The sequence below is a fragment of the Tachyglossus aculeatus genome, chromosome 4, assembly GCF_015852505.1.
Source record: "Tachyglossus aculeatus isolate mTacAcu1 chromosome 4, mTacAcu1.pri, whole genome shotgun sequence".
In the NCBI taxonomy this organism is placed as follows: domain Eukaryota; kingdom Metazoa; phylum Chordata; class Mammalia; order Monotremata; family Tachyglossidae; genus Tachyglossus; species Tachyglossus aculeatus.
In genome coordinates, this window is record NC_052069.1 from 122,201,517 (window position 1) to 122,225,399 (window position 23,883).

The window sequence follows — 23,883 nt, forward strand, 5'->3', positions numbered from 1 at the left end:
AACCATCTGCCCAGAAAATATTTCTGGGAATTGTGTATCAGGCAATTTAACATCTCAGTGCCCAGAAATCTTTATTGATTGAACCAGACCTCTAAATGGGCCTTTGGGCCTAGGCCTAAGCAAAATCAGGGAGTGAGGCAGACATACAGAGAGAGTCAGTCAACTCTGCCTTTCCCTCTTGTTAGCTCTTTGTTCAGTTTCAGGTGAATGGGTTCTTGTGCAAGAATGCAGAGCCGCCTAGATGTAGTTGGTGGCTTGGTATTCCTCAACCTAGGAATATGGAATCAGTGGTAGAAGGTGGGTGGCTAGAACTTAATGTGGCATGGACAAATTTGGTCAGGATCAATGCTCATTCTGCAGGCTGGTGGAAAGATTGCTTGATCCTTATCTGCAGTTTGAGGTAAAATTTGGCAGTTCCAAAGGGAGAACATCTGTGGCTTAAATGTTTATTAAGTGAATTAAGTTCAACTCTGAGTATACAGGCTAGGTTATTCAGTTTCCAGATTCACCATTCCTTCCTCAGATCCTTTTTTCCCAGTCATTTCACTACCTACCAATTAATCAGTGGTAATTATTGAATGTAAATAGAGACTGTTACTCTAGACTGTAAGCTTATTATGGGCAGGGAGCATTTCTGCTAATTCTGTTGCATAGTACTCTCCCAAGCATTTAGTACAGTGCTCTGCACATAGTAAGTGCTCAATAAATACTGTTGATTGATTGATTGTTTACTTCTGTGCAGAGCATTGTATAAAGCCCTTGGGAGATTACAGTAGAATGAGAAGAGACAATCCCTGCCCTCAAGGAAATTTTCAATCATACATGGAATAATGCTTATTAAGCATTTACAATATGGGAAGTGCTAGGGCAGATATAAGGTTATTAGATCAGACACAGTCCCTGTCTACCACTGAACTTACAGTCTAAGTGAGAGGGAGAAATAGGTACTTGATCCCCATTTTACAGATGGCAACAATGAATCATAGGAAGTTAAGTGATTTGCCCAAGGTTACACAGCATTCAGGTGACAGAGCCAGGATTAAAACTCTGGTCTCCCACCCCCGAGACTAGGAAATCCAGCTGAGACAAGGAAGAAAAAAGAAGTCAGGCAAAACACTTAGCACTTAAGCACTTATCACTCCATTATCTATCTATCACTATCACTGTAAACTTCTTAAAAACTGGATTGTGTAGCCTCCTTATAAAGGCTGTGATACGGTATGGGGGTTAAGGAGAGAATGAAATCTGTGGCCCAAATAGGGTTTGTGATTATCTCTGGATTGTTTGTATCAGTATTTAGAAAATCAAGACCTGAACATCTTCTCCTATAATGTAGAATAAGCACTGTGCACATAACCCTATGGAAAATATGCACGAGGGTGGTGCAAATTAATAGTGCTAAATGAACTTTTCTTTTGCACTATGCTTGAGCCAAAATAGACCAAGAGGATTCATCCCCTGCCCCTTACCCACAATCTCTGAGAATGGTTCAAAAGTGACTGATCCCACCCTCCTCTGCTTTCCCAATGTGCTACTTCTTACTTTTTGTTAACTGGTTCTTGGGTAAAGTTCATTGATGTCAACACTTCCAAATAACAGAGGAAAAAGAAAATGAAAATCATTTTTATGTTGTCTTGATCACTTTCCCTTCCTGAGTATTTTGGACAGAGGATGTGGACTTATTGCTTGATATTGGGAAAACCTGGGTGCAGGAATCAATGGCAACTCTAGATTCTGATACCATCCTTCCCGTCTCACAAGCCCACAACCTTGGCGTCATCCTCGACTCTGCTCTCTCGTTCACCCCTCACATCCAATCCGTCACCAAAAACTGCCACTCTCACCTCCGCAACATCGCCAAGATCCACCCTTTCCTCTCTATCCAAACCACTACCCTGCTGGTTCAGTCTCTCATCCTATCCTGACTGGATTACTGCACCAGCCTTCTCTCCGATCTCCCATCCTCCTGTCTATCCCCACTTCAAGCTATACTTCACACTGCTGCCCGGATCACCTTTGTGCAAAAATGCTCTGGGCATGTTACTCCCCTCCTCAAAAATCTCCAGTGGCTACCAATCAACCTACGCATCAGGCAAAAATTCCTCACTCTCGGCTTCAAGGCTCTCCATCACCTCGTCCCCTCCTACCTCACCTCCCTTCTTTCCTTCTACAGCCCAGCCCGCACCCTCCTCTCCTCTGTTGCTAACCTCCTCAATGTGCCTCGTTCTCACCTGTCCCGCCGTCAACCCCCGGCCCATGTCCTCCCCCTGGCCTGGAATGCCCTCCCTCTGCACATCCACCAAGCTAGCTCTCTTCCTCCTTTCAAAGCCCTACTGAGAGCTTACCTCCTCCAGGAGGCCTTACCAGACTGGGCCCCCTACTTCCTCTCCCCCTCCCCATCCCCCCACCCTACCTCCTTCCCCTCCCCACAGCACCTGTATATATGTTTGTACAGATTTATTACTCTATTTTACTCGTACATATTTATTATATTATATTATAAATATTCTATTTATTTTATTTTGTTAATACGTTTTGTTTTGTTGTCTGTCTCCCCCTTCTAGACTGTGAGCCCGCTGTTGGGTAGGGACCATCTCTATATGTTGCCAACTTGTACTTCCCAAGTGCTTAGTACAGTGCTCTGCACACAGTAAGCGCTCAATAAATATGATTGAATGAATGAATGAGGTAGAGATTTTTGAGAGCTCCGTTTACAAGGTGGCAAGGGATTAACAGTCCTGAGGGTATTTCTGAGTCCTGGTAGGAGGTAGTTTTGAGAAGAGATGCCCAATAAGTCTGCTCTTTTCTTCCCAGAGAGCTAGGTTCTGAGCACTGCCCCGTTTGTAGAAGAAGTGGCAAGAACGAAGCTCATCCACACAGTTCCCAGCCAGAGTACATAATTTGGTTTATCTAGGAGCCTCAGTAGTTGTATATTCTTCTCTGTATCTATGAAACTATGTAAGCTAGTGTGCCCCATCCTCATATGTATTCCATAATAATAATAATAATAATGGTCTTTGCTACCTGCTTACTAGGTGCCAAGCACTGTTCTAAGTGCTGGGGTAGTTTCAAGACAATCACATTAGACACAGTTTCAGTCCCAGTATAGGTAAGAGGGAGTAGGATTTAATCTCCATTTTACAGGTGAGGAAACTGAGGCACATGGAAGTTAAGTGACTTGCCCAAGATCACACAGCAAAGTGGTGGATAGAACCCAGGTCCTCTGACTCCCAGGCTCATGCTCTTTCCATTAGGCCATGTTGCTTCTCATCACCTTTCTTCCAGGAAGAAAACACCTCTCTGTATTCCACCATTACCCCCACCACAGGAGAGCCCCCACCCTGTGAACTCTTACCACCATCCTAATTGGTGGAAGCAGAGCATCAGGGTGATGGGAAGAATCCCAAAGTCTCCCTCCCTCTCTGCTGTCGCTGCTGGCAGTTTGCAGGAGCACCCAGGCCTGGGCTAGGGCAGACAGCATGCAGATGCTTCTTTAGTCAATTTGCTAAAGTGTAGATCCAACACTAATCACTTTTACAAGAAGCAATTTCCACCTAGCTGACATGGAACCTTCTAGACCAATTGTCTCAAGTGATGAACTCTATCTCTGGCTTATAATTTCCTCTCCATTTGGCTAAGAACTGCCCTCCCTTGCTGAGCACCATAGCTGCTACTCGCTGTGAGCAGGGAATGTGTCTGTTTATTGTTATATTGTACTCTCCCTAGTGTTTAGTACAGTGGTCTGCACACAGTAAGAACTTAGTAAATACAGTTGACTGACTGACTGACTTGATAGCGCCCAGCAGCTTCCTGGAGAAGACTTCAGGATTTGGGAGGAGAACAGTCGGACAGTCTGTCAATTGTATTTATTGAGGGCTTACTGTGTGCAGAGCACTGTACTAATAAAAATAATAATGGTACTTCTTAAGCACTTACTATGTGTGGAGCACTGTTGTGAGTGCTGGGGTAGACACAAGTTAATCAGGTTGGAAACAGTCCCTGTCCTGCATTGGGCTCACATTCTTAATCCCCATTTTTTTACAGATGAGGTTACAGAGGTATAGAGAAGTTAAGTGACTTGCTCAAGGTCACACAGCGGACACGAGGCAGAGCCAGAATTAGAATCCAGGTCCTTCTGACTCCCAGGCCTGTGCTCTATCTACTGAGCCATGCTGCTTCTCTGAGCTAACCTGTTCGTGCTTGGGAGAGTACAATACAACAATATAACAGACACATTCCCTGTCCACAACAAGCTTACAGTCTAGAGGGGGAGGCAGATATTAATATAAATATGTAAATTACAGATATGTACATTAGAGTTGGAAAAATGATTAAAGCAATCCAAAGTGCTAGCTAGGGAAACAGGAAAACCATCAGGAGTGAAAGTGGTGCCTAGATATAGAAACATTAACCTGTCAGAACAGGATTTCTGTTTTTTCTTATAATCAGCACAGTGGGAGGAGTATTTCTCCCTCCCTCCTTTGAAGATGGACAACAGATTCTCCTTCCTGTAGTGTGATAAAGGATTCTGCAAGTCGCTATCAGGAATGTGATTCGCAAGTCCATTAGTGCTCTGTTTCTTGAGAGTCCCCAGACCCTTCCCCTTTTCCTATCCCTCTGCCCCCACCCACTCCACTCCATATGTCATCCGCTAGAGCAAGAACTTACGTGTCTACATATCTCCTGTTAAGGTTTGAAATGATGAATGGTGTGCCGGTTGCGAAAGGCGGCTCTCGCAGGACCTTGTATTTGATGGGCTTGCAGGTTGTGCACAGTGGGCTGTCCGGGACCGAGCTCAGCATGGCGGCATCAATCTCCAGGTGCTCATCCAGGGTGTAGATCTGGATGCCATGCACTTCCTCTCCTACGTTCTGGAGCCTGATGGTCAACGGGATGTCACAGAAGACATTCTGGGGCCCCAGGGAAAGGTTTCTCCCACTGACCATCAGCAGTTTGATGTCGTTCACGGCCCCAATGGTGTCCCAGTCTGAAGAGATGAATGTCACCCAGATGGTGAGAGACTCGGGGATCAAGGGGTAGTGGAATTCCAACTCCAGGTAGCAGCCCTGAGGCTCTGGGCAGGCTGGGGGCACTGTGTGCGGGTTGACGGCGGAATTCGGACTCCAAGTCCGAACGCTGGATTTGCAAGGCTGCTCCACATCTGGGTGGCCTGATGGGGGGAAGTGGGGCGGGGGGGGAGAGAGAGAGAAAAAGAGAGGGAGAGAGAGAGGGAGAGAGAGAGAGAGAGAGAACAAGAGAGAGAGAACAAGAAAGAGAGAGAGAGAGAGAGAGAGACAATGAGGCTGGGAAGCAGATGAATGCAGATGCCCTATGGATTGGCTCAGGGCCCAGAGTTCCCAGAACTTTCTGAGGTTCCCAGAAGTGAATTACCCACCCAACTCTAGAGGATGGAGGAGGGAGAAAGGTGGAGAGCCTTTTCCTGTCCTTGAAAATCGGTCCTCTGCACCCCTCCCTCCCTCCCTCCAGCAACCCGCACTCAAAAAATACACTATGGATGAGTCACCATTCATTGTGATAAAAATCCTGCACCTCATCAAAGTCTATGACTCAACCTGATGAATGGTCAAACCTTCCCCACACTCTCTCCCTCCCCACAGAGCCCTGGTTTGAAATCTTCCTGGAAGCTCAGCTGAAGCTGAGAGGTTTCTATTCTGGAAGAGCAGGAATAGGACAGGAACAGCCATGGAAGGGTCCCAACGGAAAGTGTAGCTAAAGACTCTTGATTCCCCCTACAGGATTTTTTTAGATGATAGTGGCCTCTGAATGCAATTTCAGTGTACCAGAAGGGGAAGAGAGATATTTTAGCAGTGGAGCACTAGAGAACAAAACAGGTCTTTTGGTGGAAATCTCAGGAGAAACCTATGCCCAGAATGATGAACATTCAAGCTGGAATGGATTCATTATACATCTTCTTCAACCTTCTCTTTCCCATCTGTAGCTGTCCCCTGCGATCATGTTCCCTTGGTCTCTGTCCAGTCTGACTGAGATATGGAGGCTTCCTTCCACTGTTTCCTTTGGGAGAACATTACACAGTCCAGTTGACCTCAATATTAAGAAATGCTTGGGGATAATCAGTTGTAATTTTTCTTTGCTCAATATCCTGTTAAATAAATAATACTAAATGAATAAGTGCATCCCTTCCTCCCTCTTCGTACTTTTGGAGGACCACTGAACACGATCTAGACACCAAGAGATTTATCATCAGAGGACTTTCTCTAACTGTCCTTGTACAAAAAGCAAAGAAAGAAATAGATGGAGAAGGCACACAGCAGGAAATTGAGATTCATTGGTGACTGTTCAATATGTCCATAGTTTTCTTCCAAATTATTGTTCAGGAAAAGTCACTCTACATGTTCCAAAACATCCTGCTCACAGAAAAACAATTTGTTGGGTGGAAAAATTGAATCAAGTATAAGGAATAAATTCATTCTTCTTCCCCTTACTCCAATGTCAGTAAGTACATTTATTATTTTCTTTAAAGGTCAGAGAGTGAAGAGGAAAAGTTAGGCATGTTCGATGTCTCATCCTTAAAAATGAGGCTGGATATGCAGGAAGTTAACCATCACACAAATCCTCTCAGCATCCTGTTGCCACCCTAGGAGACAGACTATTGAACTGGATGCACCATTGTTTTGACCCAGGAATGTTGTAATTCATGCTCCTATGTTCTTTTACTCAGAGAGTGGACCAAGCATAGAAAAGAGATAGAGATAAAGAGGACAGCAAAGAAGAAATATTGAGGTCAGGGGTGAAGGAAGCAGACAGACCAAGCGAAGGAAAGGATTACAGAGGTGAGCAGAAGGGAAGCTCATTAGATGAGAAGAGAGAGCAAGTCCCTTGTGGACTGGATCCCAAAATACCAGTTGAAGGAAGCTGGGAAATTACCAGCCATAGAGTTAAGTTGATCAGACTACAATTTCCAGGCAAGAAAACTGCAAATATTGCCGTTTCAGGGAGCACTGGTTCAGGGAGCACCTTATAGTGAGCTAGAATGTTAATTTCCACTCTGTATTTCTGACAAGTAGTTTTGTTCTGGTTTAAGCTGACAATGGCCAATTCATTATAAAAATAACAATAATATTATAGTAATAATAATAATAATAAATAATAATAATATTTATTTCCCAAGAATGATACTAAGCACTGGAAGGTCCCACATGGGGTTCACAGTTTAAATAGAAAGGAGAATAGGTACTGAATTCCCATTTTGCAGAGGAGGGAACTAAGGCACAGAGAAGTTGAGTGACTTGGCCAAGGTCACACAGCAGATAAGTGTGGATAAGAATCCAGGTCCTCTGGCTTTCAGGCCCATGCTTTATCCACTAGGCCATTGTACTTCTCACAAAATTCATTCAAGCCATGCATAATTAAACCAATAGGACCACAGCATCAAGTACACATTATTTCAACACCTCCAATTAAAGCATTCCTTCAGCCCCTCCTGTAATGACAATAATAAAGTCATGGTTATAAATGTGATATTTGTTAAATGTTTCCTATGGCCTTACTGTAGGGGTAAGGTACAAAGTGGAAACTTCTGGTCACTGGTCATTTACACCAAGCAGCGTGGCTTAGTGGAAAGAGCATGGGCTTGGGAGACAGAGGTTGTGGGTTCCAATCCCAACTTTCCCACTTGTCAGCTGTGTGACTCTGGGCAAGTCACTTAACTTCTCTATGCCTCAGTTACCTCATCTGTAAAATGGGGATTAAGACTGTGAGCCTCACATGGGACAACCTGATTACCTTGTACCTACCCCAGGGATTAGAACAGTGCTTGGCACATAATAAGTGCTCAACAAATACCATTATTATTATTATTATTAAGACCCTGGGAAATCTGGAGGTAATAATCCTATAATTCTACATAGATAGTTTTCACTTGCTCTTTTTTTTGGTAATCTTTCCAGAATTCACTGGATAAATTCTCCAAAAATGGTTGCCAGGCCTGGTACCCTTTTGACCCATGAAGGAATTAGCAGGACATCAAAGGTAGATGCTGAGTTTAATGGGTCATATATTACATTACCCTCTAGACTGTAAACTCGTTACGGGCAGGGAATGTGTCTCCCAACTTTGTTGGATAGTACTCTTTCAAGTGCTTAGTACAGTGCTCAAAAATCTCCAGTGGCTGCCTGTCAATCAAGCAAAAACTCCTCACTCTCGGCTTCAAGGCTGTCCATCACCTTGCTGCCTCCTACCTCACCTCCCTTCTCTGCTTCTACAGCCCAGCCTGCACCCTCCACTCCTCTGCCGCTAATCTCCTCACCGTGCCTCGTTCTCACCTGTCCTGCCGTCGACCCCCGGCCCACATCATCCCCCTGGCCTGGAATGCCCTCCCTCCACACAACCGCCAAGCTAGCTCTCTTCCTCCCTTCAAAGCCCTACTGAGAGCTCACCTCTTCCAGGAGGCCTTCCCAGACTGAGCCCCCATTTTCCTCTCCTCCTCACCATCCCCCGCCTCTGCCCTACATCCTTTCCTTCCCCACAGCACTTGTATATATTTGTACAGATTTATTACTCAATTTATTTTACTTGTACATATTTACTATTCATTTTGTTAATGATGTGCATATAGCTTTAATTCTATTTTTTCTGATGATTTTGACACCTGTCTATATGTTTTGTTTTTGTTAGAACTACTCTGTGCCTCAGTTACCTCATCTCTAAAATGGGGATTAAGACTGTAAGCCCCACATGGGACAACCTGATTACCTTGTATCTACCCTAATGATTAGAACAGTGCTTGGCACACAGTAAGTGCTTAACAAATACTGCTATTATTATTATTATTATTATTATTATTATTGTTAAATACCAATGATGACCCACTGTCTCTGGAGATGAGTGCTAGATGAGTGTGTATCACTTTGTGTTGAATCTATTTGACCCTCTCCAACCACTACCTAGATAGGTCATTTTATTTATTTAGTTTTCTTTACTTGCATTTTTCCCCTCCTTCCCCCAACCCCAGGCTCCTTGTCCTCCCAAACCCTCTCATCCTATTCTCCCTGTGGCTTTTTGGAACTTCCATGGCTATGCTTCCTCCAGCCCTACCTCTCCCACCAGGCAAGTCCAACATCCCATAACCTGAAAATGCCAAGCAGAATTCTTTTTTAACCACATCCTGCTGCACCATGCAGCCACTCCATGCTACCCAGTTCTCTTTTAGCTTCCTCCACCCAGGACCCCAGAGTCACTGGATAGCGGGGACAGGATGGACTGAGGCTTGATTCGTAGGAGAGGTGGCACTGAACCCCTCCAAGATGTCCTTCTGATCCTATTCCATTACTCTAGGATTTGGGGGTCCCAGGCAGGGGCCAGGCTGTAATGGGTCTGAAGGAAAGGGAATGAATGGGATGATCACAGTGGAACAACCTGAAAAAAAAAAAAAACACTTCACGGGGCAGGAATCCTTTATGGGCAATTGAGCTGGCATTGTGGGGTGCTTAGGGAGATGCTTATGCAAAGGAGCTGCAGGGGCTGAAAGGGGGCGAATCTTAGGTGGTGTCACGAAGGGAGGCAAAGGGCCTCAGACTGGAGGTTGAAAGAACAATGACAGAGAGGCATGACAGAAATGAAAAGGCTAACCTGGACAACAGGTGGAATCATGACATGGAATGAGAGAGAGAGAGAAAGAAAGAGAGAGAGAGAGAGAGAGAGAGAGAGAGAGAGAGAGAGAGAGTGTATGTGTGTGTGTGTGTGTGTGTGTGTGTGTAAGTAAAAGTTGCCAGGCTTATTTTGTATTTTATTTTGGTATTTTCTGACTGCTTACTATGTGGTCTAAGCTCTGGGGCAGATACAAGCTAATCACAGTCCTTGGCCAGCATGGCGCTGACAGTCTAAGTAGGCTGTCATGGAACCATCCTCAGCAATATACAAACTTCTACCTCCTTTCGTTAGTGCGTGGGGATATTGACCGGCCCTTGACAATTAGACAGCCCTTAGCAGTTAGACATAGCAGGCTGCATCTTTGAAAAATGGTCCAAAATGCACAGCATGAAGTACAGTCCAGTTTCTTGGAAAAGCACAAAGACAATATTGTGGATGAAGAAAGGTGAGGCTCATCATTTCCCAAATTGATATTCCATATCTTTTCTTTTTCTGGTGAGAGGGAAACGCTGCTTACTAGTGTCCAAGAGGTGTCACTGCAACATTTTCTGCCCCACCAAAGCAAAGCAGTCAGCTCCCTGACCTAGTAGTTAGAATAGAATAATTGATAGCCAATACCCTAACTACTTCTAATTGGGAAGTTTTTTTAAGGACCCATTTAGCATGTGCATTAGCTTCTTGTGAGGAATGGGCTCCACTGACTGGCTATTTAGGCATAACCAGAATTTCTGCCTAGGGTGGGTCACTTTTCATGAAGCATATCCCTTGGAGATCTGGGCTCCGATAGCCTGACAAATGAATTCCTCACGTCATTCTCTTTGGCTCATATTTTCCTAATTTCTTTAAATGAATACCATTATGGATAGGATCAGAAAGGTTTGGATAATTTTATGTTCATTAATGACATCTGCAGCTATGAGATAAAGGTAATTGGATCTCAAACTTTACATCAAACAGTGACTGTTTCATTCCTGGGATGTGGATGGACTCCCATTCCTTTCCTTGGGACTCCATTTTAACGTCTGGGGCCAGGCAGTTGGAACTGGTCACTGGTGAGAGTACCAGTGAGACTAGACAAGGGATTTGTTTCATTCCGCCCAGCTTCCTGCTTTCTCGTAAGTCAGCATGACAGAAGCTGAGTAATCAGGGGGAAGGTGAAACTGGAAATTTCACCAACCAAGACAATCAGACCTTTAGATCATACCAGAAAGTATGACTTTGAAATATTAAGCTTAGCTGGTTCTCTTCACTCTGTGTTAGATGGTGTTCTCACTCCTTCCTTCACCACTCTCCCTGCTGTCCTTACCACCCCCAGACGTTTTCAACTCCCATTTCTCTTTCCACATATAGGACATTTAATAATAATAATTATGATATTTGTTAAAGCATTTACTATGTGCCAAACACTATTCTGAGCACTGGGGTTGATACAAGGTAATCATGTTGTCCCCCGTAGACCTCGCAGTCAATCCCCATTTTACAGATGAGGTAACTGAGGCACAGAGAAGTTAAGTGACTAGCCCAAAGTCATACAGCTGACAAGCGGTGGATCTGGGATTAGAACCTCTGACTCCCAAGTCCGGGGTCTTCCCACTAAGCCATGCTGCTTCTCTAAGGGGTGACTTTGCCACCCCTTCTTCCCTCACACTAGTACAATTTAGAGGATGTGGCAAAGGATAGGTATACAAGGGACCTGGCTGTATTTCTCTCTCTTTATTGACAGGATTGACACATGCAATTTATCCAGATAATGCCAGGATCCAAAATGCACCTTAGCCTCACATCCAAATATTTCAAGCAAAAGTATATCTTTGGCCTCGATGTCTGGGTTGATGAGATTAAACTATAATTAGTAGCACTGAAATATCCAACTTTTTTCACTAATCTATACCCAGATTAATCCAGATACTTTATGTCAATCAATCAGTAATTTTCACTGAGCACTTACTTTGTGTACAGCACTGTACTCTGAGTGGGGAGAGTAATAATAATAATTTTTGTATTTGTAAAGTGCTCATTATGTGCTAATCACTCTACTAAGTGCTGCAGTAGATACAAGATAATTAAGTCCCATAGTCTAAGTTAGATGGGAGAATAGGTATTGAATCCCCATTGGGCAGATGAGGGAACTGAGGCACAGAGAAGTTAAGTGACTTGCCCAAGGTCACACAGCAGACAAGTGGTGGAGCTGGGATTAGAACCCAGGTCCTCTGGCTTTCAAGCCCGGGCTCTTTCCACTGGGCCAATGGAGTACCATTCAATAGAGTTTGTAGACATGGTTTTATGTTAGACGTTAAGTTCTGAAAGGCAAAAACTAAGTTATCCATCTCTTAAATGGATAATCAGAGAAGCAAATAACAATGCTGTTTCTTGGAAAAGTTTATTTTTTCAAGAGTATCAAAATTGACAGAACTGACCAGAATTCAAGTCCTCAAATAGGATGCACTAAAGAATGAAGATAATTAAAATCCCATCTTTTCCTGGTTTGGCAAAATTAAATTCATGTAACTCCAGAGGAAAAAACTAATGATTCGATTCAGTTCTTCTGGGTTATAAAGAACACCCGCACTATCAAGCGGTTAATGTAAACCTGATCCAGTGAATCTCTTTATAATTTCTCCCATTCCAGAAGGCTTTGTTTAGAGGTCCTGAGTTAATCTCTCAATCCATTTTAAGATTCCTTAAGAGATAACCAATTATAGATCCCTGACACTTGGGCATGATGGGATAGGGGCCAACTGTGGAATAGCTGGAATAGGATCCCCTTGTTGGGATAATGATGGTTGGACCACTTTGGAAAGAGTCTTTTTAATCAATCAACTATATTTATGGAGTATTTATTGTGGACAGATCCCTGTACTAAGTGCTTGGGGCAGCAAAATACAACAGAGTTGGTAGACACATTCCTTGCCCACAATGAGCTCACAGCCTGAGAACCATAGAGACCCTGAGATCCTGGATGCTGTACCCAAACAACCTCTGGATCCCTTCTTTCCTGACCGCAATTAGGGTTATTTCCATGATGATGGTGGGTCATCATGCTCAAGAAATTGGCAATTCACTTTCTCTGGCCAACATGTGCTTCCTGTTACCAGTCAGTGGTATTAAATGAGTGCTTACTGTGTACTAAGCTCTTGGGAAAGTACAATACAATAGTACTGTTTGCTCTTCCTGTGGATTTTCTCCTACCCTGTGGATCCCATTTTGGAGTGAGCCGAAATGTCCTTCTCTCATCTTTTAGCTTCTTGGCATTGCCCCTTCTGTCTTACCTTCAGCTTCTCGTGGGCTCCAGTGCCCTGAAGGATCACATGGCATGGGTGATGAGGCATTGAAGGCATACTGAACCAGGACTCTTCCTTCCAGACAATGGTCACATGCTGATCCCACTTCTCTAGGAAGTCAGGAAAACAGGAAAACATACCAACTTAGTAACATTTGAGTGGGCTGCTTACCCAACTATGCAAAAGGTCATGACACTTGAAACACAGTTCCACTTCACCCCCTTTCCTTGAAGAATAAGTAAAAAACCTCTTTTAGTAATGGTCCTTGGGGATGACTGTCCTGAAAGGATGGAGCTGGGATCTAGATGTATCTGCTAGTCGCAGGGTGGGCTAATATACTAATGTTGGCAGCATGACTTAGTGGAAAGACAACAAGACTGGGAATTGGGAGAACTGGGTGCTAATCCTGGTTCTGCCATGTGACTGCTGGGTGACTCTAAGAAAATCACTTAACCTCTCTAGGCTTCAGTTTCCTCATCTGTAAAGTGGAATGAACAACTTGTTCTTTGTCCTATTTAGACTGAGATATGTCTGGGCCAGGGACTGTGTATGATTTGGCAATCTTTTATTTATCTCAGTGCTTAGCACTATCATTATTATTATTAATATTAATATTTTTCTTATTATAAGTACATGGAGAATTGGATTTTCCTTTGATGATTATATGCTTTCTTTCCCTTACCCCCTAAAGCAGAAAGGAACAAGGGATATAGTGAGGCAGGTGACCCAGGGTTGGTTATTTTTCCATTTTAGGACCTCAAGACAAAGGCCTCTTGGCAACAAATTGTACTGGTCTCAGCTTTTCTTCCTAGGAAATCTTCTGAACATGCTCCTCATCATGAGCCCTGCGCATCCTGGTTTAACAGAGGTGTGTGTACATGTGTCTTTCTACTGGGCCTAAACAACTGCTTTACAACGTTTTTTCCCCACTACAGAAGGATAGGATGAAACTATTAAGCCATTTAACTGAAAAAAGACCCCTATTGGTGGAAACTTGGCTCCCTTAGTATTTTCCTTATCCAGGAGTGTCTGGCATGGAGGGAAAAACTGTAAACTCCACACTTCTTTTTGGGGTCCTTTTCATTGAGATTAATGGGAAAATTTTTCATGAAGTCAGATTTCCCTTCTTCCTTCTCCCAGCTCCAGTCCCCCAAACACAGAAAGCACATGGATGACAGCTCTAAAATGCATTTCTTGGTGAATGGGTGATGACTAGTTTCCAAGGGTGCTTGCACAGAATTGAAGGTTGTTACTAATGAACAATTAAATCTAAAATTTAGGTACCAACTTTTTCAGGGGAGGTCCAAGCCCACCGAGGGCCAGGAGAATCCTCTTCTTGAACTGAGACAGAATCTGACAGTCCAGGATTGGGTGGAATATTTCAGTGGCTCTGTGCCTTTTGCTGTCTGGATTCAATCAATCTCTCATTTGCCACTAAAGCCTCAGTGATCCTGCTTATTCTCCAGGGGTAATTACCTTAGGAGAGAGCCAGGGGGAAATCCTTTTCTATTCTTGATACAAAACCAAGAACTCTGTGCAAACCCAGGCAAGGAGATGGAAACCGAGGCTGGAAAAGTATGAGGAATTAGCATGCAGGTTCTTAAGCCAAGCAGCTGAATGACCTTTTTCCTGCTCATATCCTTGGACAGAGGAGGTTGGGGGAGAGTGGAAAGTACCTTCTCCCTGACAGTGCTTCTGAAGATTCTTCCCGAAGAGACTCCAGCAGTCAGAAAGCATGTTGGATGAGGACAGCACCAGGGCAGCCAAATTTCCAATAATTAGGACTCCTTTTTCTTTCAAATCATAGAATAGCAGCTATACAATTTCATAATAGGCTGCCATGGTGGAAAAAAACTGTGGTGCTGCTCTACTGAGAGGATAGTTCGAGGAGGGGACTCATCTGCAGGCATTCAGCAGTGGAGCATTGCTCTTCCCTACACCCATTAGTCTCTTAGCCATGCCAGAGTGTCTGAGAGGAGAGGGAAGCTTGATTCTGCTCAGAGTTTGCAAAGCCACTTGCTGCCCCCCGCAAACTCAGCTTTGAGGGATAAGTCTATACGGTTTATTGCAGTCCACACGTCATGCTCAAGCTCGACAGAGATAACCCAGAGCAGAAGGGTCAGAACACAAACAGTGGTGGATGAAGGGCTTGCAGAACTTTGAGCTGGGAGCAGGAAGACATCAGTGCAGCACACCAATTCCCCAAAGCACCTCCAGTATTGCCCCCATCAATCAAACCATGATATTCATTGAGAGTTTACTGGGTGAGAGCACTGTACTAAGCACTTGCAGTGGATTTTAAAGCAACACATGCAGGAAAAACAGTGGGACGAAATCTCCCCACACCATCCCAAACCTCCTAGCCTACATTAGGCTCTTCACATCTTCCTGAGGCACCTATCAGTAGGGACTGAGAAGAGGACATCAGCATCAACAGCCATTGCTGTCATTAACAAACTAATCATCTATTTTAGTGAGTTGAAGTGGAAGTAATTTTCATTCCCTACTCATCTTCCCTGTGGTCCCCATTTTTCAACCTCTGCAGCAACCATGACGTTACAAGGAGCCAAGTTTTGCCCTGAGACAATGCCTGCCCACACAACTTCTCTGGATATAAGAGCTAGTTTATCCTAGTTTCATTTGAGCAGTGTTTTTGACATATGGCTTTGTTGTCCCCAAGAAAACAAGATAATATCAGTAATATCAGAAAGGCATGCTGAGATGGCTTAGGATGACATGGGTTCCCATGTCAGCCCAAGGAAAGTAGTCACAATGGATATCATAAAATCAGTAGACATTTGACTGAGTGCTATTTTCACATTTTTCAGATTTCTGATTAGTTGCTTACTGCATAACTTGCAAGCCCTGACCACAGTCCTCAGACTGCAGCCCATGCATATCAACCCACGGCCACATGAATAGCTGAGTGATGACCACAAGATTGCAAAAGCTATGGAGACAGCGGTTGGCCAGATTTTACACAGTATTGGCCATTTCCTTCTTTCTCTTTCTCCCATAGTTAGGCTATGAGCATGTTTTGATCCTCCTAATTGGGATTTCCCATTCTGATTGCCAGAAGTCCTGAGAATGGCAGCAGCTCTGGATTCAGAAACACTATTTTAGTTTGCTCACAAATATAGCAATTTATGAGATTTTGATGGCCAGTGACAAGACAGTATAGGACAGCTTTAAATTGGAAGATTTCTTCCTTTATAAAGTTCATCCATGGGGACAGGCTCATGGATATTTAATATCAATGAACCCCTGCTATCTTGGAAATCCAAATCTTTTTATCATTGCAGAGAGTCAGAAAAGAGAACTGACTAGTTCAATTCCATCTATCCAAGGAAAAGAAAAAGCCAGGAATGAATGAACCTGAATTTCTCAAGTGCTTCGTTCCATTCCTAATCAAAGCCACCACATATAGGGCGGTCAATCAATGCTATTCACCAATAGCATAGACTAGGCACTTACTTTGTGATGTGCTGTTCAAACTGCTGGAAGAATCCTAGGACATCTATTTAGATGAGGTCCTTGGTCTACGCAAAAGGCGGTGCCCTGACTATTTTAGCCACTAGAGGGGCGTGGTGTTCCTTGCAGCTGTAAAATACTAAGTGGACCCCCAACTGGCTTGACCACCTAACTGTCCCTTGCTCCTATTCTATTGCTGATGTTCCATTGAGACCTGGGCGCAGGGCACTAAGAGTAGCCAGGTTACAAACCAACAAATATTAATCAATCAATGGTATTTATTGAGCACCTTCCGGGTGCAAGACACTGTACTAAGGGTTTAGGAGAGTATAAAAGAAGCAAAATTCATGTTTCCTGTCCTCAATGAGTTTACAATTTAATGGGGAATTCAGAGAGACAAAAACTATTTACAAACTGTGGGATCAGGAGAAAGGAGTATATCGATTTGAACTAGCTGAATAATTTTATGTATAACTGTGATATTCGTTAAGTACTTACTATGTGCCAAGAACTATACTAAGTGCTGGGAAGATACATGGTAATCAGGTTGGACACAATCCCTGCCCCATATAGGCTCACAGTCTAAGTAGACAGGAGAACAGAGTCACGAGAAGCAGTGTGGCCTATGGGAAAGCAGTGTGCCTAGAGAGCTTAGGCCTGGAAGTCAGAGGACCTGGGTTCTAATTCCAATTCTGGCACTTGTCTGTTGTTTGATCTTTCGCAAGTCACTTAATTTATCTGGGCCTCAGTTACCTCATCTGTAAAATGGAGATTAAGACTGTGAACCCCATATCCAACTGATTAGTATAGTGTCTGGTACATAGTAAACGCTTAACAAACACTATAAAAAAGCAGCAACAACAATGACAAAGAACAGGCACTGAATTCCCTTTTCAGTTTCCTTCCTGAGGCCCACAAAAACTTAGCGGCATGTCCAAGGTCACACAGCTGGCAAGTAGTGGAACTGGGATTAAAACCCAGGTTCTCTGACTCCCAGGCCTGTGTTCTCCCTCCTATGCCTGCGGCTGATGATGGGAATAACTGTTAAGGGTGAATGTTGATTTGATGCAACTTGGGATTTGGGGAATAAATGGGGGAAGGCCTTTTGGAGGAGGTGGAACTTTAGGAGTCTTAGACAGCATCATGATTGTGCTATTAGTTAAGTACTTACTATATGCCAAGCACTGTGCTAAACTATGGGGTAGATAATCAGGAAGGGCACAGTCCCTGTTCCACATGGGGCTCACAGTCTTAGTAGGAGGCAGAATAGATCTCCACTTTAGGATGAGGAAACTGAGGCACAGTGAAGTTAAGGGACTTGCCCAAGGTCACACAGCAGGCAGGGGGTAGATCTGGGATGATTTGGAACCCAGAGCCTCTGACTCCCAGGCCCAAGCTCTTTCCATGACATCAGGCTATTTTGAAGATAGTTCTGGCAGATTTAAGAGGGGAAGAGAGTTCCAGGCTAGGAGAGGAGCATGAGTGAAGAGCTGAGGAATGTGAGTTGTGGTCACCAGTTAGCCCCTGCAAGTCCAAGGCAGGTCTAGTTTCTTCCAAGCCCTGAAGGTTTGGGTTGGGACCAGTCCAGCCTGATTCTGTTCAGAGAGATTCACACAAGTCCCTGCAGATTCCAGTCCAAAAGATTTTGGGGATATGAGTCGGTTCTGGATTTCCTCTGGTGGGGTGGGGTTCCTGTCCCACATGGTGTTCATGCTCTTATCCCCATTTTACAGTTGAGGTAACTGAGGCACAGATCAGTGAGCTAAGCAATGGGTGGAGGAAAGAGAACAGAACTGAATGAGTCTCCCTGATCTCCCACAAGGCCATGTACAGGATTATTAACAACCCAAATCCATCCATCCTAGGATCCTGGTTTCGGTAATGTTAATGATAATTACAATAATCGTGTTATTTGTTAAGTGCTTACTATGTGCCAGGAACTGTACTAAGCACTAGGATAGACATAAGGTAATTGGGTTGGACAGTCCCTGTCCCACGTGGGGCTCATAGTCTCAATCCCCATTTTACAGATGAGGTAACTGAAGCACAGAAAAGTGAAGTGACTTGGAGAAGCAGCATGGCTCACTGGAAACAGCACGGGCTTTGGAGTCAGAGGTCATGGGTTCAACTCCCGGCTCCGCCAGTTGTCAGCTGTGTGACTTTGGGCAAATCACTTCACTTCTCTGGGCCTCAGTTCCCTCATCTGTAAAATGGGGATTAAGACTGTGAGCCCCCCGTGGGACAACTTGATCACCTTGTAACCTCCCCAGCACTTAGAACAGTGCTTTGCACATAGTAATTGCTTAATAAATGCCATAAAAAAAAATTGACTTGGGGTCAGGTATGGTTTCCCACCAGAATGCCTATCTTAGAGATTGGGGATGGGCCATCTAACCCACTAACTATCCTCCTCTATATCCAGAATGTCTCTTGTTGTGATCCAGAACTTGTCCACCAACTTGGTCAAACCCTTGTGATTCCTGTGACATGCCTTCATAAGCACCCGGGGAACAGAGCCCATTAAGTAGCAGCAGTGTTAACACTTACTCCAGATTAAAAACAAATGTTTTCATTTCCTCTCACTAGGAAGGAGAGTTTTTTAAAAAAATATTGACAAGAATTTAAAATGATCATGGGCACTTAAGGCAAATTCCACTTTATTTTAGATGATCCTGGAAAAATCCATTTAATCAAATTATACACCACACAGCCATAAAAATAAATAATGAACAATGAGCATCAAGCTCAGATACATTTCTGATCAATGGTGGGTTACCAAAGCTGAAGAGATGAAAGGATATGTTGACAACTGTCAAACTAAGGACTACATGATAATAGTTAAGCACTTACTATGTGCCAACTACTGTTCTAAGTGCTGGGGTAGATACAAGTTAATCAGGTTGGACCCAGTCCCTGTCCCACAAGGGATTCATGCTCTTATTCCCATTTTACAGATGAGGAAACTGAGGCATGGAGAAGTTAAGTGACTTGCCCAAGGTCACACAGCAGACTTGTGGCAGAGGCAGGATTAGAACCCAGATCCTTCTGACTCCCAGGCCCTTGCTCTATCTACTAAGCCAGGCTGCTTCTCTAAAGAAGTTACATGGTCTCATGCAAACTACCACAACATTGCTGAAGAATACACATGCAACCACCTTTATTTCCATCACAAGAGGGTCTCTTTCCTGGATCTGATAATAATAATAATAATAATAATAATAATAATAATAATGGCATTTATTAAGTGCTTACTGTGTGCAAAGCACTGTTCTAAGTGCTGTGGAGGTTACAGGGTGATCAGGTTGTCCCACAGGGGGCTCACAGCCTTAATCCCCATTTTACAGATGAGGTAACTGAGGCAGAGAGAAGTTAAGTGACTTGCTCAAAGTCACACAGCTGGCAATTGGCAGAGCTGGGATTTAAACCCATGACCTCTGACTCCAAAGCCCGTGCTCTTTCCACTGAGCCACGCTGCTTCTCAATCTGATGGCATTTGGGAAGAAATCTAGAAGCAAGGAATTTTTAATCCTTAGGTGCCTGTACAGATTCTTCCAGAACATATAGATCTTGAAAGCTCCATACTACCCATTGATTGGATTTCATGATGGTGTGGTTGGTTGAACCTAAGTCGAAGATGCCCTACCTGCCTCTTTCCCCATCCCACTTGGAGTGAAGGATTTGGTGGTTAGCTTAGTCCTGTTGAGCCTATCCTCTGCCATCATACTTGAGGATGCAATGAAGACCTGGAAGCTGGAGCTGACTCCAATTCAACAGGCTATGAGCACCTTTGAAAATCTTTGACACAGTCTAAGAATGACTGTATATTAATGACTGGAGGCTGAGTGAGCTAAAGTGGTGTAATGGAAAAAGAGTGATTCTAGGAGTCAGAAGAATTGGGTTCTATACCAGATTTTGTCAATAACCTACTGGGAGACCACAGGCAAATCACTTTCCCATTATGGCCTAGTGGAAGAGCATGGGACTGAGAATCAGGAGACCAAGGTTCTAATGCCTGCTTCTTCAATTGTCTGCTGTGTGGCTTTGGAGAAGTCACTCATTCTTCTTGGCTTCAGATTTCTCACCTGTAAAATGGGGATTTTTTTTTCTTTTTCCTTCTTAGACTGTGAGCCCCCTGTGGATCAGACACTGGGGGTCACAGACCATCTCTATATGTCGCCAACTTGTACTTGCCAAGCACTTAGTACAGTGCTCTGCACACAGTAAGTGCTCAATAAATACGTTTGAATGAATGAATTAGTATCTACCCAGGGCTTGGCACATAGTAAATGGCACCAATATTATTATACCTCTCGGGGCCTCAATGTCCTTACTTATAAAACAAGGGTGACAATGTCTGCCACTGCTGTAATGATAAAATAGGAATACTGATGTGAAGGCTGCTTTCCCTAGCTCTAATTTACTTTAATTTCTCCTCTGCTAGATTGTAAGCTCCTTGAGCACAGGGAATGTGTCTACCAACTTTATTATAATGTACTCTCTGAAGTATTTAGTACAGTGCTCTGAATACAGTAAGTGTTCAATAAATACCATTGATTGATTAATCGATTTATTTGGAAAAAATAAAATGTGCTATATGAACTAATACTATTATTATGACTTTTCTTGAGAAACATGCATTAAAAAAAGGTGATAATGAGTCACTTTGCAATCAGTCCAGTTCTATTGCCTGACAGTATGCCTGAAGTTCATGAACCACCCAGTACCTGGAAAGCCTTATATGCCACAGAGATTTTCACTGGCAACACAGAACTTAGTGCTTTTACTGAAGTAGTCTACCGTAGCAGTGAACTATCAATCAATCATATTTATTGAGTGCTTAGTGTGTACAGAGCACTGTACTAAACCCTTGGGAGAGTACAATATAACAGAGTTGGTAGACAGGTTCCATGCTCTCAACAAGCTTAAAGTCTAGAGGACGAACTTATAGGCTAGAGGCCTAGCTAACAACACACAAGTAGACCAAGTAGAAAACATGACATCCATAGTGTTATGTGGCAGTTAGACATACTTCATGTCAAACTGATCATTTACAAACCTGTAGTGGTATCCAACCTTAATCTAGATATGATATTTAGGAATTGTCTCTATTTGTTGCTGAATTGTACTATACAAGTGCTTAGTACAGTGCTCTGCACACAGAAAGTGCTCAATTAATATGACTGAATGAATGAATCCAGTTTCTTGAGTTATTTCACCAGCATCCCTTATTTTCCTTCTGCTCCCATTTATACTAAGATTTTGCCTGTCTCCCCAAATTAGACAATATGCCCCTTGAAGGCAGGAAACATGGGTCTTGCTCTTAAAGTAAAAGACCTAAGACTTCTGGGAAGCAGCATTGCATAGTGGATAGAGCATGGGCCTGGGACTCAGAAAGTCATGGGTTCTAATCCCGGCTCTGCCACTTGTCTGCTGTGTGATCTTGGGCAAGTCACTTCAATGATCTGGGCCTCAGTTCCCTCATCTGTAAAATGGGGGTTAAGGCTGTGAGCACTATGTGGGACAGGGACTGTGTCCAACCCAATTTGCTTGTATACACCCCAGAGCTTAGTACAGTGTCTGGCAGAGAGTAAGCACTTAACAAATACCATTATTATTATTATTATCATTATTATTCTTATTAAGACAGTAAGGAATCAATAAATACTATTAATTGATAAATCGATCATCCATTAGCCATCTTCAGCCCCTAATTTGGGGATAGGATTTCTAACAATAATGTCCTAAAATTCAACCATACTTCAGAATCGAGGCATTGGTCTCTGCAAAACAAACTATGCCAAGTAGGGCATGTTTGGCAAATGGACAATAGCAGGATGCCCAAATTGATGCTGTATGGTGAACTGATCAGGAGGCATTGGGAAGAGAAAATAATTTTAGGGCACAGTGAAGAACAGTCTCAAACAGTGTGCCTTCACAGGGATAAGAAAACTGCAGTTATCTAAACTTTGTTTCCCTTTGAGAAGTTTCACAAAGATCCAAGTATGAAGAGATAGCCTCAAAAACATAGACAAGCTCCTCAGACAGCAAATGCCTCAGCACTACCTCTGTGCTCACACCACATAGAAAGGATGTGTCACAAATATTTTTTAGGGAATTTTTAAAGCACTTACTATGTGCCAGTTGCTGTATTAAGTGATGGGGTAAATACAAAATAATCAAATTGGACACAGTCCCTGTCTCATTTGGGGCTTTATTGTCCTCTAGAGTGTAAGCTCCTTATGGGTGGGGAAAATGTCTACCAATTCTGTTGTATTGTACGCTCTCAAGTGCTTAGTACGTTGTTCGGAAAATAGAAAACTCTCAATTCAATTTATTGTTTGGTATTTGTTAAGCACTTTCTACTTGCCAAGCACTATACTAAACACTGGAGCATATACAATACAGGCAGATCAGACAGTGTCCCTGCTCCACATGGGACCTATGGTCTAGGGGGAGGAAGAAACTCCTCACTCTTGGCTTCAAGGCTTTCCATCACCTCGCCCCCTCCTACCTCACCTCCCTTCTCTCCTTCTACAGCCCAGCCCACACCCTCCGTTCCTCTGCTGCTAACCTTCTCACTGTGCCTCGTTCTCGCCTGTCCCGCCATCGACCCCCGGCCCACATCCTCCCCCTGGCCTGGAATGCCCTCTCTCCGCACATCTGCCAAGCTAGCTCTCTTCGTCCCTTCAAAGCCCTACTGAGAGCTCACCTCCTCCAGGAGGCCTTCCCAGACTGAGCCCCCTCCTTCCTCTCCTGCTCCTCCCCCTCCCCATCCCCCTGCCTTACCTCCTTCCCCTCCCCACAGCACCTGTATATATGTATATATGTTTGTACATATTTATTACTCTATTTTACTTGTACATATTTATTCTATTTATTTTATTTTGTTAATATGTTTTGTTTTGTTGTCTGTCTTCCCCTTCTAGACTGTGAGCCCACTGTTGGGTAGGGACCGTCTCTATATGTTGCCAACTTGTACTTCCCAAGCGCTTAGTACAGGGCTCTGCACACAGTAAGCACTCAATAAAATGATTGAATGAATGAGGAAGAACAGGTATTTTATCCCCATTTTTAAAATAAGCTTAATGAAGCACAGAGAAGTTAAGTGACTTGCTCAGAGTCACCCAGCAGGCAAGAGGTGGAGCTGGGATTAGAACCAAGGTCCTCTGACTTCCATCCAGGCCCACGCTCTTTCTGCTAGGCTACAGTGCTTCAGCCACACTCACCCACAAGGACAGGAATTGACCCTCATCTTCAAATATGGATAGCTCTCTTTATATATTTTAAGCTCTTGTGGCAGGGAATGTCACTGTTTATTGTTGCAATGTACTTTCCCAAGCACTTAGTACAGTGTTCTGCACTCAGTAAATGCTCAATAAATACAATTGAATGAGTGAATGAATAATAATGATGGCATTTATTAAGCGCTTACTATGTGCAAAGCACTGTTCTGAGCGCTGGATGAGAGGTAGGAGGAAGCAAAAATATCTAGGAGGGGGAG

General features: G+C 43.6%; 1 protein-coding gene and 1 long non-coding RNA gene across 2 annotated transcripts in view; one reads left to right on the forward strand and one right to left on the reverse strand.

The window, feature by feature from the left end:
- Positions 1-23,883, reverse strand: part of PAPPA (pappalysin 1) — a 287,178-nt gene that overhangs the window by 185,145 nt on the left and 78,150 nt on the right. Inside the window, exons 6-7 of the mRNA XM_038745960.1 lie at positions 12,900-13,021; positions 4,669-5,170 (exon numbers count right to left, since the gene is read on the reverse strand). Of these exons, the coding sequence (XP_038601888.1) occupies positions 4,669-5,170; positions 12,900-13,021 (624 nt within the window). The remainder of the gene's footprint in view (positions 1-4,668; positions 5,171-12,899; positions 13,022-23,883) is intronic.
- The window catches only part of LOC119927350, a 71,428-nt gene continuing 52,525 nt past the window's right edge, over positions 4,981-23,883 (forward strand). The window contains exon 1 of the long non-coding RNA XR_005450404.1: positions 4,981-5,013. This is a non-coding gene — a long non-coding RNA (uncharacterized LOC119927350). The remainder of the gene's footprint in view (positions 5,014-23,883) is intronic.